Raw genomic sequence first — 17,017 nt, forward strand, 5'->3', positions numbered from 1 at the left:
CTGGGTGCAATTTTCAGCAGCATGGTTAGGGCATGTGACCTACCACCTAATATGGTGGACATACCACAATACAGGTATGTGTTGCATAACATTTCGGTTCATGATGGACTCCATATATGACAGATCCCCCAAGATTAAACTTATTAAATCGCCTGCCACTATCACCACTGGTGTACCTGGGGAGTAAAGGGGGGGGGCAAATGCCCCAGAGTGCCATATCTCCAGGAACAGCAACGGCAGCCCCCCGCTGCCCAAGCGTGTCCCTGCATACCAAGGTAAGGGTGGAGTGACAGGTTATCTTGACAAGCTTGTCTCAAGTTTCATCTAGGTCAAAGAAACTTGGACAGTGATTGGTTTTGAGAATGTCCGTGAGAGGTGGCATTGATGGTGAATTAGGAGAAAAGTCAAATAAGGGAGCAGGAACTGTTCTGAGGTGGATCTTATGTGTCTGTAATGGAAGAAAATAAGCAGAGGAGGGCTTGGTAAGATGGAAAATGTGAGTACATGGACTCTGCTTCCCATCCTTTTGCCTAATGGGAGGGAGAAGTATGAGCAGGGAGACTGAGGATGGCCAGGAGCATGTCAGTTTTTCTTTTTGACTACTGTACTTCGTGTTCTGTGATGTTGGGACAATAATTAAATCTCATGATGACACGTTTCTCGGAATGTATCCCTGTCGTTAAGTGACACATACCTGTATTGTATAACCATGTGATCTGCTCTAACCACATGGATGGAAATCATATATGTTAGCCAGAGTGTTCTGAAGCAATACACAGGTGGTTGCAACTCCAGGAACATATAAATCAGTCCAACAGTGCTGGACAGTTAGGATGGATTACAGTGATAACTTCTGCCTGGTAGTTTCTTTCAGTAATCTTCCAGATTTCTTTCAGAAAATCCCTGTCAATAGGATCATATATTACTGTTTTGTGACTAGGATTCATATATTTGGAATGTTGCATACCTAAATATGGATTGGTCTCTAATGTCAATATATGGATCAATCACAAGATCAGGATACACAGATATGTGGCTCAAATTACCTTGTAGTAAAAAAAATTGTCATGGAAATCCACCTTTATAAAATTGTCACCCACAGCATCAAAAATGGAGGTGCATGCAATTCTGACTGAATAGCAGGAAGCCCATTGGAGCCTGAGCAAAACTCAGGTGAGAAGGGGGCTGAGAAAAGAGGGCCCTTAGGCAGCCCAGGAAAGAATATCCTCTATTCCAACCCAATCACTGCTGTGAGGGCTTCAGCATAAAGGAAATTCCCTCATTGGATGATCAATACAGTAAGAAAGAAAGGGGCATTCAGACTGCATGACCCGTTTCTGCCTAACAGCTTATTGGTGTTCTGTCAGAAGCCTCTCCAAATCTGTTTATGAAAGGGCACCAAGACTGTGCTCCAACACAGACCCAGCTGTGTGAGGTGCTCAGGCAGATTTCTCTCCCCTTCGCAGAATCATCCTGTGTCACTTTTCCCAGGACTGTGCACACACAGGTTACTATTGCTGGAACGTGGTGCTTAGCTGCACATCAAGAAAGTCAAGAAAAAAAGCCCACTTTATACATTTGTTGAATTTTTCTGTACATTTACAAAATAATGGCTTTAACTATATCCAGCATTTTAATAAGCAGGAAAAGTACATAAATTCCTTGGTCACATACACTCAAAAAATAAATTTTCCTTTTTTTTTTGGTTTGCCAATGCCCTGATCTTAAGAAAATGTGATAAATTTGATACTTGCAGTGCTGCCTTACAATTGGCAATGATAGTATTCTATCTTAGCAACAGTCCCCATATAACGTAATAAAAAAGCAACACATACTTAGCAAAGGTATGTGCTTGTTCAAAAAGTGTACTTCACTTAACAGCAGTGTGAGTGCCAAGGCAAAGAATAAAACAACATGGACTGACTGTACTTAAGATGTGTTTTAAATGCAGGCTTGGAATTAAATGATGCGGTTGAATGAAATAAGCTTTGTGATGTAAACTTTAAACAAAATATTTAATGCATTTGATATACATCTACAGTATTTTTAACAGATCTAAAAATACTGTAGAAAAGCTGGAGAAAGTAATGAGAACTAATGATGAGACAGGATGCTTTTGTTAATGTCCACTTACAGAGAGTTTGGTTTATTCAAAAAGTGTATAAACATGCATCATGTTTTCATAAGAGGCTTGAAATTTACTCATCAAAAATAGGTCAAAGATGTTGTTTTTTCCCCTTGTTTCTATCCAGTTACCGGTAATGTACTGCATTGCCAAGAGACATATTAACTTCAAACTTAGCATAAATTTAGCATTGCTTTCCTTTTCAAACATTTTAACTCAAGGTTTAATTAAGTACAAATTAATTGGGTTTCAGTTTATTTCAGATAATACAACACAAAATATGTCTAGACTGCATAAAAACAATGTTGTGAATTTCAAGTGATGCAGCTCTACACCTTCCATTGTACTGTACATGTATTGGAAAGATGAATTGATAGTCTAAATTTTTGGAAGCAGCTTGGATATCTCAATCATAAATTGCATCTTTAAATCTTGCTAGGTATTCTAGCTCATATGGTTTTATGTTTCCTAGAGGGGAGAGCAAATCAGTCATTCATTCATTAAAACTGTACTATATTTGGAAAAAAAAAACACAAACAGCTTTAGTGAAACACCTTAACGTCTTTCCTTTGTAGAGAGTTCAGCTGTGTTGAACAAATGAAAATTGATCATAAGAAGACGAGAGGAGGCTTTCATGATTCTTGTCTGGTCTTGAAACTCACACTTCCATCATTTGACCCCTTTTTTAAATGGTAAAAGCAACTTTCTGCTTATTTCTGATAGGATTCCATCTCTGATGCCCCAATAAGCCTTCGCTAACATCAGTTTTGCCAGTCATCCTAATTCTACACCCAAATGGAAAACCAACTAACATAATTCATTACATCCAGCATATTCCAACATAGCTTACAGTACATAGACTCCTTTCACATTCAGTCTTTTTTTCTTCTTCATGTCACGAGGAGTAAGAGTTTTGTGCTTATCACCAACAAAAAAATTGCAGTGCAAACTTTAAACATAAAAAGTTACACAATTAAAAGTTATTATATGGCACCACAGCCTATTAATTCACATATAGTACAACAGACCAATAAGAACAGACAATAATATGAACATAGCTAAAAAGAAGGTGAGATTGCATAGCAATGCAATAAAAAGAAATTATATACAAGAGAAATCCATTTCATCCTGGATGGTGATTTTTTTTCCTTTTATATATGCTTGATAAGAAATAGATTAAGGTGGAAGGTGTAGTAAAGAGAAGAACACAGGTAGAGTATCTGTGGGATATGTGTGGCTGTGTGTGTCTTTACATTGCATTTACAGTTCTTTTAAGTAAGTACATAAATAAAGAAAATTGTTCATTGCACTGTTTTAAGTGTCATCACTTCCATGAGTTCAGACCTTGATGGCCCTTGAGAGCAGCTCGAGATGTCTCTGTTCAACTACTCTGTTAAAACAAAGAGTGAAAACATTAAATGTATTTTAAAAAGTCTTCTTGTTAACTCGTATGCACGACACATTGAATAAAAAGACCGTTACATTAAAATTTGGTTTGTGTGATAACTTTGGTAAAGGTGAACAGCTTTTGGACTAAAGTCAGTTCTAGTATGACAGTATCTTTTTGCAATGCATACTAGGAACACAAATGTGCTTTTCAGCTATTTCCCCTGTGACTGCATTATCAAACCTGGAAATTTCTCAGAGTAGAACTAGGGACTTGCTCTAACATACTCGTAGAACTAGTTTCCTTGGAAAGCAGCATTCTGGAAGCACCAGAAAAGGCAGAAGCAAAATTTTAAGACTTCTGTTGTGCTTGTTTTTTTAAGCAGAGAAATCTGAATGTAATTGCAAGTGGCCCGCTGACATTGCTTTGTTGAAATATTCCCACCAATATTCCACTATACTGTAGTCTGAGGTATGTCTGGGCTGCAGCACTTGATACTGTAGATGGGAAGTGAAATTTCTCAGTATCCTTCTCATTCATTATATAATTCTTTTAAAAAAAATCTTCTGCACATAGACAACTGGTATCACAGAGAAAGGTTCCAACCTTGCCTTTTCCCTATCAACTTTTTATGTGGAGATTTATTTTTTGTATTTTTTGTATGGAAGAGCCTTGTTCTGTGAGGTCACACGTGACTGCTGAGGTAGCAGAGTCCAGACACAGGGTTTACTGTCTCAATCAAAGGTCTATGTGATATGCTGAAACCTTGAAGGGTATTTCAGAGATAGATACAGGTTGTACAATGTGGGAAGAAGATATTCTGTGTCCATGTACTATTAAGAATATTTACATACTGCTCTTCAACAAAAATGTTTCAAAGCAGTTCATGTAATAGTGCGAAGATCGTTCCTTGCTCACACTATAAAGGGAGTCACCAGCAACCACCCACTGGAAGGGATGCTATGCTGCATTGAAGAGAGGTTGTTGCTATCTCCCACTCAAATGCCCCACACTTGAACACAAGTGTGTCACACTTTTAAAAGAAGCTTATTGGCCACCTTAGAAGTCACCAGTATTTTCAAGCAGATGAGTTTTAATTCCATGAGATGGTCTGTGGTTTTTCTTAGGAAACATCATTTTCTGCATACGAAATAGATTTGTGTTGACACGTGCATGGTGGCTAAGTGGTATATTTATGTATTTTACAAAACTGGCAATTAAATGCAAGGTTTTCTTTTGCACAAAGTTTGCGAAGGAGTGGAATGGAATACGTGGAGTAAATGTGACCTAATTTAAAGAAGAATAACACTATAGGAAACATCTAAGTGGTAAGGGAACAGTAGCTTCTACATTGTTGGTAGTCCATTACCGCTGTAAACTCTCTCCACTCTCCTTCAATAAAATAAGGAGAAAGCTCCCCAAAAGATAACTAAAGCATAGATAACCCTGGCATATAGTTTTGAGTTTGGCTGACAAATTTGATGCTTGCCCAAGGGCTTGACTGAAAAAATGCTTGATGTTTCTCAATGGCATCTGTTTTTGGAATATAATTTATTTAACAATGTTGGAAAGGAATGGAGAGAGAGTGAAGAGAAATTTTTTGCATTTTGAATATGGGCAGATACAGAAAAAGATTTTCAGTGCACCCTATCTTCCACTGAACAGGCAGGCCAGGAGGCCTGTGCTGTATCCAGCGCAAGATTGGGGCCAAAACTGGCTTAGCTAGAGGCAAGGGGAACCTCTTCTCCTTACCTGCAGGTAAGCCACCACAGCCCCAATGGGTCTCCTTGGACCTGTGCCGCCTTAGGAGGTGATACAAGTTCAAGGAGAGTGTAGTGACTTGGAGCCATTCCACTGCTCAGGAAATGAGGTTGGGATCCAGCATAACTGTTGGTCCCAGCCCCGCCTCCTGCTCACCCGCCCCCGGAATGCCGCCTGCCCACCCTCCCCCACCTCAGAACGCCTCCCTCCAGCCTCCTCCCTGCCCTTCCCAGACCCCTGCAACCTTCCCTCCTCGCGTTGGTACGGAGGCTGGATGCAGTAAGTGTCCCTGCACCAGCCCAGCCAACTCATGAGGCAAAAAAATGCTTTACAGCACATTTGTGACTCTCCTGGGTGGGCGCAAGGAACTTGCGCTGGCCTAACTGATAGTAGGATTTCACCCTTTATCAATTAGTTGAACACTGAACCACTTTGCAGGTAATGTTGTTGCTGTCCTATGGAACTGATAGGAAATTAGAGTGGTCATGCTGTCTGGCTGGAGAAGCTGTTTGCTCTCAAAGTGCTCTGCTTCTATATTTGTAAATAGACAGATATTGCAAAATACATTGCAAGTTGGATGCTCTCTCTTCCAAAGAAAACTAAGCCTTGTAGCATTACTCCTGAACTTTACATGTTGGTGTACATGAAAATATGCTACATATGCTGAGTGTTGTAAGTACTTAAGTTTGTGTCCAATAAACAGCAGCATGGTACTCATTAAAAGCCATGTACCTAATGGCTCTCTGAACATACCCTGTAGGAAGCAAAAGGTAAGTGCAATTCCTAAACTGTAGAAATGTCCATTTTTTGTTAGCATTTTATACTTCATCTCAAAAGAGGCTTACATAATTCACCAGAAAACTGTCCTTGACTGTTTGTTCCAATATATCCTACATCAAGTAGATCACCGGCATTCCGTTGGTGACCTCCTCTCAAGACCTCGCCTTTCCTGGGTCCAGTTGATCCTTTAGAAGATGCAGTACCTGAAGAGCTGTGACCACCTGGGGATGGGAAGCTAGGCTTGCTATATGGCACCAGTGCCTCTTCTGGAAACACAAAGAGGAGGAACAGGGAAATATTTTTTTTATTTTTTTACAAATGTGCAAAGATATGTAGCTTTGTGGAGGCAAGGGGGAAAACAACAACATTAAACAGTATTTCTGGTTAATGAAAATAATGATTTTGTAAGATGTTATACAAAGATGCTTGGAACTGCCTAACTCACTCAATAGGCAACAACATTGTAAGAATACTATCATACCACACGTGTGTTATATACATTCAGTCTAAAATATTTCCATTCCCAGAAGTCTAAAAACCAGGTAGTTGATTCTTTCTCTTGAAAAGGGAGTTAGCAGTGAAGCCCTGAATGGGAAAGGTACTGAACCTTACTACATAGTAAGTATACTGCTAACTGAGTAAGAGGCACTTTTTCAAGTGGGTGCTCCTCTTTTATTTAGCAGGGGGAGAGTAACTGGCCCTCCTCACCCCAGCAGTGTCTTTTCTAGTGGCTACCTGGTTTGTTCTGTACTGGATGGATGTGATGATTACCACAGGATACATGCTAGCACTCCAACATGTGAACCAAGGCAGGATTATAGTTAGGCCATAGGAATTTTGTTCATCTTCACATGTTTGACTCTTGTCTTAGTGTTTCCCAGGGTTGCCAAGAATATGTAGCGATGCTTGCAGTTTTACAAGTATGCTATAGGAATTAGTGCTTTGTTCAAATTATGGACATAAACTTTCCCCATTGAATGTGGGCAGATATAGAAAACTTACAAAGGGATTTCACTGCAGAATTTTAGTAAAATTGTGAAACGTTGCCGTTTTTATTATTAAAACTTAGCCATGAAGTTAGAAAATGCATTCTGAAAATTCTTTTTGTTTAGGAATCTAAAATGTTTCACCTTTTTGTTTTTTTAAAATTTGCTTTTTTAAAATTTCTTTTAAATCCTAGCTAAGATGGCAATTCAATGTGAGTTTTGGTCTTTAGTGTCCCTTAGCAAAATCAGGTTTACTAGGTAACTCAAATGGCTGAATGCTTTAGAAGAAAACATATGCTACATTGATGCATATATTGGTACGTATTGTGTCTTTTGGTGCTATGCAGTTTCTTAGCTTTTGGTGCTATGCAGGATAGGCTAGAGACATATTTATACTTTGTCTCCTACTGAAATCAAGAAGCTAAGGTAGATTTAGTAGGAAAGCAGCATGTGTGTGCATATTTAAATCTCAGTATAATCATGTTTTCATCTAAATTTATAAATAGGTATGTATTAATTATAAGAATCTGGATTCATTATGGAAAAAACATGATGAGTTATAGATTGCTTAATTAAGTAGATACATATACAATTTGCAGAACAATAAGACCAAGATTATAGTTTGCTTTAAGCTTGCAGAAATGCTTCTTCCTTTTTTCATTTAAATTATGGTAACATTATCTCAATCAATTTTAAGATAAAGAACTATAGAATCTGCTAATTTAATTAGCTTCCTGGGGTTATTTCCAAGGATATCAAGCACACGGGAAATTACTTCATTGGACATATTCTGCATGGGGGGAAAAACTCTACTTTTACAAGTAAATTCCTGTCCTTAAGTATGATAGCTGCTGAATTTTACACTACTTGTGGCAGGATTCTTGACATGCTATGTTGATCCTGTGCTACACAATCCAAAAGCCTCAGTTACTCCATTTCCTTTACATGCATATTGAAAGATTGCTAAGATAAGCATGCAATGTGAAAAATGAAAGGGCAATCATACCAACAGCAGCAGTCAAATTCAGCAGCTCATTGTAGCACATGCATATTATGTCAGACACATTCAAATAAGAATAGACAAAATCAAGCATTTTCATTCATTGCAGCCACTGCAACACACAAACTGGGAGAGCAGAATGGAGTGTTGTATTGCCAAATGCCTGCTAGGGCATGTGACCATCCTGAATGCAGGTGCAATTAAAGCATAAATCTGTCATTCATGTGTAGATTGCACAAGAAGATATTCGCCCTTTTCCTGTAAGGAGAATGTGGCATCAAATGACTGGTTGATGCTGGTTTTGCATCAAACAATGTGTACAATTGTATATTTAAAAAGTTAGTATCATCTCCTCAAGGACTCGGGGGGGGGGGGTTCACAAAAGCCAAGCTATAACCAATAAACAAACCAAAAACATCCATCAAAGAGTGTATCAGAATTCACAATTCAGAAAATGCCTGCAAAGAGACTTCCGCCTTTGATAAAAAGGAGAAGACAGATGCACACTAGAAGGCAAGACACTGCAGGGGCCACTAAGAGAATGCTCTTTCACGTGATGCTGCCAATTGAACTTCAAAAGGAAGTAGAACGTGGAAAAGATCTCAGTTCTTAATGGATGGTAGATTCATATAGAAAAAGACAGGTCTTATTATCTTGACCTGAAGCTATTTAGAGCTTTAAAAGTAGCAGCCATCAGCTTGAATTATGCCCAGAAACAGTGGCATTGCTAGGAGAGGGAGCAGGCCACACCCCCCCACACGGGGGGGGGGGGTGACACCACTACTTGCCAAAAATTTTTAAATCTTGGTATTTTTGAACAATACCATCAAGTTATATATCAATTGATGTATAATTTCATTCAGAATGTAATGAAACAAGAATGCATTGAAATATTTGTATTCGATCAAACGTTGTAGCCAAAAAACCAGCAGGGCAATGGTACATCACCATGCCTACTGCCTGGGGCATTGCCCCACCCACTACATGGGAGGAGGTCCATCATAGGGATGACGCACTGGCCTCCTGTTGTTCCTAGTTGTTTTGTACAGCACATATAGTAGTATTTCAAATAGCCTATCAAAACCAGTTGCGTTTGTAGGAAGCATTGGTTTAAAATAAAAAGGAAAAAAACCAAACAAAAAAAAAAACCCAACCTTGATGAATATAATGAATTCATTCTGGTTGCAATGACCCATAACAATAACTGAAACGATTTGTTTATACTACAGATAGTAACATGAATGAAATATAGAACACTACAGTTATTTAGGACGTAGGGGGAGAATACCTTCCATGGATACTGGTTATAAGCTCAGATGACAACTAGGAAAACATTGCCATACCAGAATGCAATGCACAACCAGACTAGACTTTCCCATCATTGGTCATCACATAGTGTTCCATACAACTGCTATGGAAAAATACCCCTACCCTGGAATACCACACAGGAAATGACCCTCCAAGAATGCATCCATGAATGCCCTTGCTTGTCCAGTAACACTCAGATAAGGTATATTCAACTGCCAGATGAACTGTGTGAAAGCAGTCACTACTCTCCTATGCATCATGAAGGAAACTGGCATGACATCGACTGTCCTACACAGAATGAGAGGCTTATTTATTCATGCATTTTTAGCACTTCTGTTTAGCAATGACAAACCTACCCAGTACAAATGATGCAAAATAACATAGATACTGGCTGAATCAAACTGTCTGTATTTCTCTAAACTCTTATGTTGCCACCATTGTAACATTTGCTTAATGGCAAGTCTCTTGCAAGCGGCCTATTGGAATGTGAAGATGAATAAAGTTGATATAGCAATTCAGCAACTATTTTGTGTATTTGAAAAGGACTCTAAATTGTCCATTTAGTTCAGCATATGGCTATAGTTATGGAAATTGCACAAATGAGGGCACAATCCTAACTAGGGCTACTCAAAAGTGAGTCCTATTTTGTTCAATGGGGCTTACTCTCAGGAAAGTGTGGTTAGGATCGCAGCCCGAGTTACTCATATTGTTTTATATAATGTTGGATTTACAGTTATAGTGCAGTCCTAACTTGCGCTAGAACAGGTAGACTGGCTGCCTTGTGCTGTATCCAGTGCAAATTTGAGGCTTACCCCTTACCCGGGAGAGAGCCACAGCAGTCCCAATAAGGCTACTTGGATCTGCACCATATAAAGAGGTGGCACAGAGGTGGGACTGCCCTGGGATGCCCAGGAACCGGGAAAGGATCTGGCATAAGTGCCAGATCCTGGCCTTGCCTCCCGCACCCCTCCCATGGCCCTGCCCACCTCCTTCCCTGCCCTTCCCCTGCCCTGAAACACCTCCTTCCCTGCCTCCCCACACACTTCCAGACCCCCTGCGCTGACCAAGCTCTGCTGGCGCAGACTCACCAGTCTTGGTCAGTGTAGAGGCTGGATGCAGCCTCCGTGGATCAGTGCCACGCCCAGCTGACTTCAGAGGAGGCACAAACATGTTTTATGGCACATTTGTGACCCAGGCCAGTGCAAGGGATTGCGATCTTAATGTTCTAACCCAAGTAGGGACAAATATTGACCAAACCAGAAATTCATGACCACCATCTTGCATTCTAATATGGCAACTACAGCCTACTTCCAGATTGGCAACATGACTTTTATGGGACGTGACTGAAATCATGTTTGTGGTAATGGGTTTCCAAGATGACACCTTCAACCCTTTTTCTGTAGCCTATTAGAAATATTGATTGTAGCTTCCAGTGTTCCCACATGCCTGTGTTTACAGAGAATAAGCAGATAAATGGCAGTCCTTAAAAACCATTAATTAGTATTTCCTAGACAAGAAATAGTCTTCATAGTCTACAATTCAGAATAAACAGAATGAATGAATACTAATTCACGAATACTTTTAGTGTATGTACTTAAGTCCAATAACCATGTCATTTAAATAAAAGCAATAATATAGCCATTCTCCATACTGTTAAACCCAATCACATTTCATATCTCATGACATTTTAAAAAACAGCAAATCTTTAAAGTGGTAATTTTCAAGTAATAGTTTAATTGCTTTTCTTAAAATGTGATTCAACTATTCTCACTCTTATTAATGGGCAATCATTAAGCTTTTTGGGGGCATGCCAGTAAGATTTTGCAAGGCAAAACAAAGCAGTGCTCATGCTTTTGTTCTATATGAATGTTCTTTTTCAATATTTCTTTGAGTCTTTCTTTGGCAATGAGGCAATGGGTACAGAAGACACTCCACCAATATATTTGGAGTAGAGGGCCTGAATTCAAAATTACCACCTCTGGAAATCAAGCTAACAAATGATACTCCTGAAAGCTTGAAAAGCATCTGTAGATAAACCTAACATTCTGTAATTTTTTCATTATATGAATGGGATCAACTTATAAATAAAGCTCTGAGTTTTTCAAGTGAAAAATCAAAAGATCAAACTAGTTTGTTTCTGAACTTAAAAGTGAAAAATTATGAGATGCTGTTAACAGAGATGTGAATTAAGGATACTTGGTGTGCTGAATGCATGCAAAAATTCCATTCCTGTGAATAAAAACAAAAATCACAACCTATGTGTGTTCCATATTTATGTATTTCTCACAAAGAAATAAGATGTCAAGTACATTTCTCCCCTGCTGCATATAATAGTATTATTAACTCCCACAGGCACGCATTCAGAATTTTAGTAGTTTTAGGTGTATTCAAAAGCTTCACCATTGCAGGAGCAAACACTGAAGGTCAACCAATAATAGCAATCCTTTGACTGTTCTAATGTAAGCCTTGACCTTCACCACCTTGGGGATCTTATAAGATAATATATTGAGGAAACTGCCTAAGCTGCTTTGAGAGGTGCAGTCACACACCTGATCCAAATGCTTGTTTTTGCTGGCCTTGAAGTTCTGTGGAGCTTATCCATTCCTGGGTTTGCCGCTGCCACTCTAGTGACGTCCTAGCTTGACGATCCAAATTGCTCTTTGTTTCATCTACGCTGGATGTATGCGGTCGTTCTAGAGAGCTTCCTTTTCTCTCTGTCGAACCTCCACGTTGGCCAGGGCCTATCTGCTGCCTTAAACCCTGACCAGGGGGTGGGTCTGGTGGTGGTGGAAGATCTAAAAAATGTGAATAGACTCAGAATTTCAGTGACAACGTTATTTTTTGAGGATGTAGCGCAAAAAAAGGAAAGGTTTAAAAGACTTGTTATTCAGAAATATAATTACCCTACATATTTCACTGGTTTTAGATCACTACCAGATGTCTTTCCTTGTAACTAATAGCCTGTTCCAAAGCAGAAATATAATTTTGGTTGGCCTGCACTAAACTGGCAAGGTTAGTAACAAACCATACTTATGGTTTCAGTTGGTTTAGGTTTTGTTCCAACCTGGGGTCTGCAAATCTACGTTTTTCCCTTGGTACAAGTAGTTTCAAATTCTGATGACATCTCAGTTTAATATATATTTCCATAATATAAAAACATAGGTCATATTTTTGATGAAACTATTCCACCCAGTCAATAAAGATAGCTTCGTACTGAAGTTTTATCTAGAATGCAGTCAATATGCATTCAAATTTTTCACTGGATTTTTGAAGCGGTTCAGATTGCCACAAAACCAACCCTGAAAGATTTCACAGAAGAGAGCTAAACTCAGCTTTGTGTCACAATACCTGTTCAACAAATTAAAAAATAACTTACACTAACAAAATATTTTTTAGTATGTGAAAATATTCGTATTTGATCTTCCAAGAAAGTAAGATAATTTTACTCTGACATAGAGCACTTAAATATCTCAGCCATTGGGTTTGTTTGTTTTTAGCTTGAAGCTAAAAAAAAAATCCTTAGTGTTGTCTTTTATATATTTTTGGACTTTGCAATGGTGAAGGAATATTAGTAATTCAAAGTTTTTTAGATGTCTCATTTGCATTCCAGCACTCTGGCCATGCTGTTTCAAAACACACATGCAAGATTAGTACAAACAACTCATCATTTGAGTCATGGAAAAGTGGCATAACTTTTTTAAATAAATAAAATAACAGAATCCTCTTCTCAGAAATACAGTTTTTGTAGTCCTGGCTCTTGTTCATGTGAAATACTGCATTTTGTCTTTTTGTTTTTCTTTTTTCCATAAGCAGTACTTGAAAAAGACTTGTTCAAATGTGCTTGCCAACTGCTTTTTTTGACCAGGAAATCCCTCCTGACTCTCTTTAGGCGCAATCCTAACCAACTTTCCAGCACTGACCTAGCTGCAATGCAGCCCCAAGGTAAGGTAAAAAACATGCCCTTACCTTGAGGAGGCCCCCTGACTGTCTCCCCACTGCAGGATGCGCAGCATACTGCACAGCTATGTCAGTGCTGGAAAGTTGGTTAGGATTGCGTCCTTTGAGTATTGCATCATAAGAAGAAACTACAAGTGTGAATCAAAGCATATTATAACAATTTTCATGTTTGGTTTTCTCATTACATAAATTGTATCATTTCGTAATACTTTGATGTTTAGTTTGCTGTTCATTTTCATGATGAATATATCACCAGATTTATTCTCATATACTGTGTTTTTAGAAGCAATTTTTTAAAAATTCTTTTTCTCTTGTAGCACAAGCCTATGCATGTCTAGTCAGAAGTAAGTCCCATTGAATTAAACTGGACTTACTCCCAGATATGGCGCAAAGATTGCACTGCTGTTGGGCCAGTCTGAGCCACTGCAACAAAGTGGTAGCAGCATTGAAGCACTCAGCCACAGACCCTCAACTCTGCCGCTCCCGGTAAGTCAGTGGTGATAGGGGTTGTGAGGGAAGAGGGAGTTTGGGGGCAAGTCAGGGAGAAGGGGTGAATCCCAGTGACACCAAGGTGTACCAGAATCCTATCCTGTCTCCTTCATCTGGCCCCTTCCCTTTTTTCTCCTTGAACTTACATCAGCTATGAAGCTGGCGTAAGTGCAAGGAGACCCATAGGCTATCAGGAGGCCTCCAGAGAGGTAAGAGAAAAATATTTTTACTTACCTCTCTCAGGACTCCTGATTCCCCCCTCCCTCAGAGCACAGCTCTGGTCTCCTTCGGAGGGTTTAAAAGTGCCGAAACAGCAGATTCATTATCCGTGGTTTTTTGTATCCACAGGGGGTGGGTCCAACAATGGATCCCTCACGGATACCAAGGCACCACCTATGGTTTATTTAAGACTTTCAGTCATCAAGTGTACAGAAATCAGATGATGTATCTAGCTGTGTGTGAATTGGCCCTCTCTTATTGTGCAATAGTGTACCATAAGCAAACACATCTTAATCACAGAGCTCTTACTCATGTTTGTGGGGGATACCTCTCTGATAGTAATCTTGGTTTCACTGGATAAGCTATAGTTTAGGAAAACAGCCATTCTTGATGTTCTTCACACTGAATTCCAAAGAAATGCATAATAACCTCCATTTTTGTTTCTGATGCCTGTTAATGCCTCAGCTGACAAAATCAGATATTTTCGATGGAACAGAATTAACAAAATTAACAATGGTGTTTCAGTGCATTGAAAATAATTGTTTAACTACTTTCTTTTTTCATCTTGGTAAATCTAAGCATATCTGGTAGAAAATGAATAGCTTTTTTAACTTGGTCTATGCAGATAGGCAAGAATGAAGGAGCTAAATTGAGATCTAAATTGCTGGGCAAAGATAATTTGCATACAGGTAATGATAACATTTATTACTTCCCTGGATAAGAGATCTGAATGAATACAAACAATAAGATATAGGCATAACTGTGTATCTTATGGCTTCCTTTTGTTGTTCTGTCCCAGTGAGGCTCTGCCCCCATGAAATTTCAAACATTCTGTAAAAACATATTTGTCTGGAACACCTAGATTGAGCTGGCAGCCGTTTGCTTTGGTTGGAAGCCAGCCAAGTCATCAGAAGCTGCATCTAATGACAGCACAGTTCCGGAAGGAGAAATTTGCAAGCCAATTAGTACAATAATATAATATTGGAGAGTGATGGCTTTTCTTTCAACTCTGAAATTCAGGAGCTATAGATTCTGAGATTGCATGACAGTGAAAGCCTCAACAGTCTAAATGTGTTTCCATTTGCCTCACCTTGGATTAAGGAGAACATTGAACAATGTGAGAGATTATGGTACTCACAGTGACTGAGGACATCAGTTTCGTTAAAAGAGCTTAATGTTACTAACCTTATCCTGCTAACTCGGTAAGAGGCACTTTTTCAAGCTGGTGCTCCTCTTTTATTTAGCAGGGAGAGAGTAATTGGCCCTCCTCTCCCAAGCAGTATTTTTTCTAGTGGCTATTTGCTAGTGTTCTTTTGCATCTTTTTAGATTGTGAGCACTTTTGGGATAGGGAGTCATTAGTTATTTAATTTTTGCATAATAATAATAATAATAATAATAATAATAATAATAATAATAATAATAATAATAATAATAATAATAATGTTTTACCAATACCATGTAAGGGTAGTAACTTAACTGCAAAAAATGTTCTTGGGAAGAGGCTGTGGATAAAGAATTCTTTCTTTATGAGTGAAAACTGTTCTGAGAAGGGTGACACATAATGCCACACTATGAGTAACATGACATGAGTAAACTTGGTCTTGCATTTTTTTTTCTCACCTACACTGATTACGATAAGCAAAGCTGATGTTGGAAATATGAGATAACAATGAGACGCACAATTTTCTTACATAGCATATCACTTTGTTATTGAAACAACAAATTAGCGAGTGTAAAAATATGAAAATATTGAGTTATAAATTACAAGGCAGAAATCTTCAGATTGTTTTTTATGGGAAGCTCCATAAAAGATGCAGCATTTTGAAGATTCAAGACTGGAAATTGTTTATACAATTCATTGAAATTTAATTTGGTTTGAAAATCCCTAGTGTGAAATGTATTGAAGGTATTTCTTGTGAAATATATTTCTGTCAAGAAAAGATATAGACATAAGCAGTATTTGTGTAATTGTCTTAAAATAGGCACTACAGAAATTGTCTTGTGGGTTGCCAAAAAACAATTTATTATACCCGTTTTCAATGTCCATCAACTTCCACCTTTATTTACATAAGTGTGTCCTTCTTAAACCAAGAATGGTGACTCTTGCATCAAGGGATTTGACTTTCAGCAAATCAGCATTTCTTTCTGACGTAAATATTCTCAGGGCTTTTTTTCTAATAGAACGCACTGGAACGGCGTTCCAGCACCTTTTAGATGGGACTACAATCTACTGTCTGCAGCAATCAAGACCAGGCAGGACTACAAGGAGAGAGAAGAGGCACGTGATCTGCCCTGCAATGCTCTCCCTACGAGGTACTCACAATTCCATGGAGGGCGGTGCTTCTCATGAACACGCCCATTTCCTCTCAGCCAATCAGAGCCCTCGGGTGGGCGTTGGCTCAGAGCAGTTGAGATTCGGCTCTGGGTTGAGGAAGGCAGGGCAGGGTGAGCCAATCACGGCGCTTTATGAGTCAGAAACGGTTGTGGGGCAATGGGACTTCCCTTAACATAGCTGTTCCTAGGACAGTCCCGCAGTGGGCCAGCGGGACGTCGTAGATCCCGCTTGCCCACCCCGTGCCAATTTCACCCCCCTTTCCATTATACTCAGCGTAGGGACCAGCAGCTGCCGCGCAGCCATGAGCAGCAAGCAGGTGAGAGGAGGGTGGAGGGGGGCAGGCCTCAGAGGGACTCATCCTGCCAGCTCAGCTCCTCCCATCAGTGTCTCTGCCTCCTACATCGGTTGCCAGCCGACTAGTCCTAGGCATGTCTACTCGGAAGTAAGTCCCATTAGTCAATGGGGCTTACTCCTAGGAAAGTGTGGGCAGCCTCAGAGCCCAACCCTATGCATGTCTACTCAGAAGTAAGGCCCATTATAGTCAATGGGGCTTACTCCCAGGAAAGTGTGGGTAGGATTGCAGCCTCAGAGCCCCATCCTAGACATGACTACTCAGAAGTAAGTCCCATTAGAGTCAATGGGACTTACTCCCAGGAAAGTGTGGCTAGG

The 17,017-nt window shown here is 39.4% G+C and overlaps 1 protein-coding gene across 3 annotated transcripts in view; it reads right to left on the minus strand.

Annotated features, from left to right (window-relative positions):
- Window positions 1-1,474: 1,474 nt before the first annotated feature.
- The window catches only part of ROBO2 (roundabout guidance receptor 2), a 606,994-nt gene continuing 591,451 nt past the window's right edge, over window positions 1,475-17,017 (minus strand). Inside the window, exons 26-28 of one of the 3 annotated variants that reach the window (XM_066622392.1) lie at window positions 11,897-12,142; window positions 6,119-6,319; window positions 1,475-3,515 (exon numbers count right to left, since the gene is read on the minus strand). In XM_066622392.1, coding sequence (XP_066478489.1) covers window positions 3,514-3,515; window positions 6,119-6,319; window positions 11,897-12,142 — 449 coding nt within the window. In that variant the 3' untranslated portion in view covers window positions 1,475-3,513. The remainder of the gene's footprint in view (window positions 3,516-6,118; window positions 6,320-11,896; window positions 12,143-17,017) is intronic. The other 2 variants (XM_066622390.1, XM_066622391.1) reach the window with 2 other exon arrangements.

This window comes from Tiliqua scincoides, chromosome 3, assembly GCF_035046505.1.
Source record: "Tiliqua scincoides isolate rTilSci1 chromosome 3, rTilSci1.hap2, whole genome shotgun sequence".
In the NCBI taxonomy this organism is placed as follows: Eukaryota; Metazoa; Chordata; class Lepidosauria; order Squamata; family Scincidae; genus Tiliqua; species Tiliqua scincoides.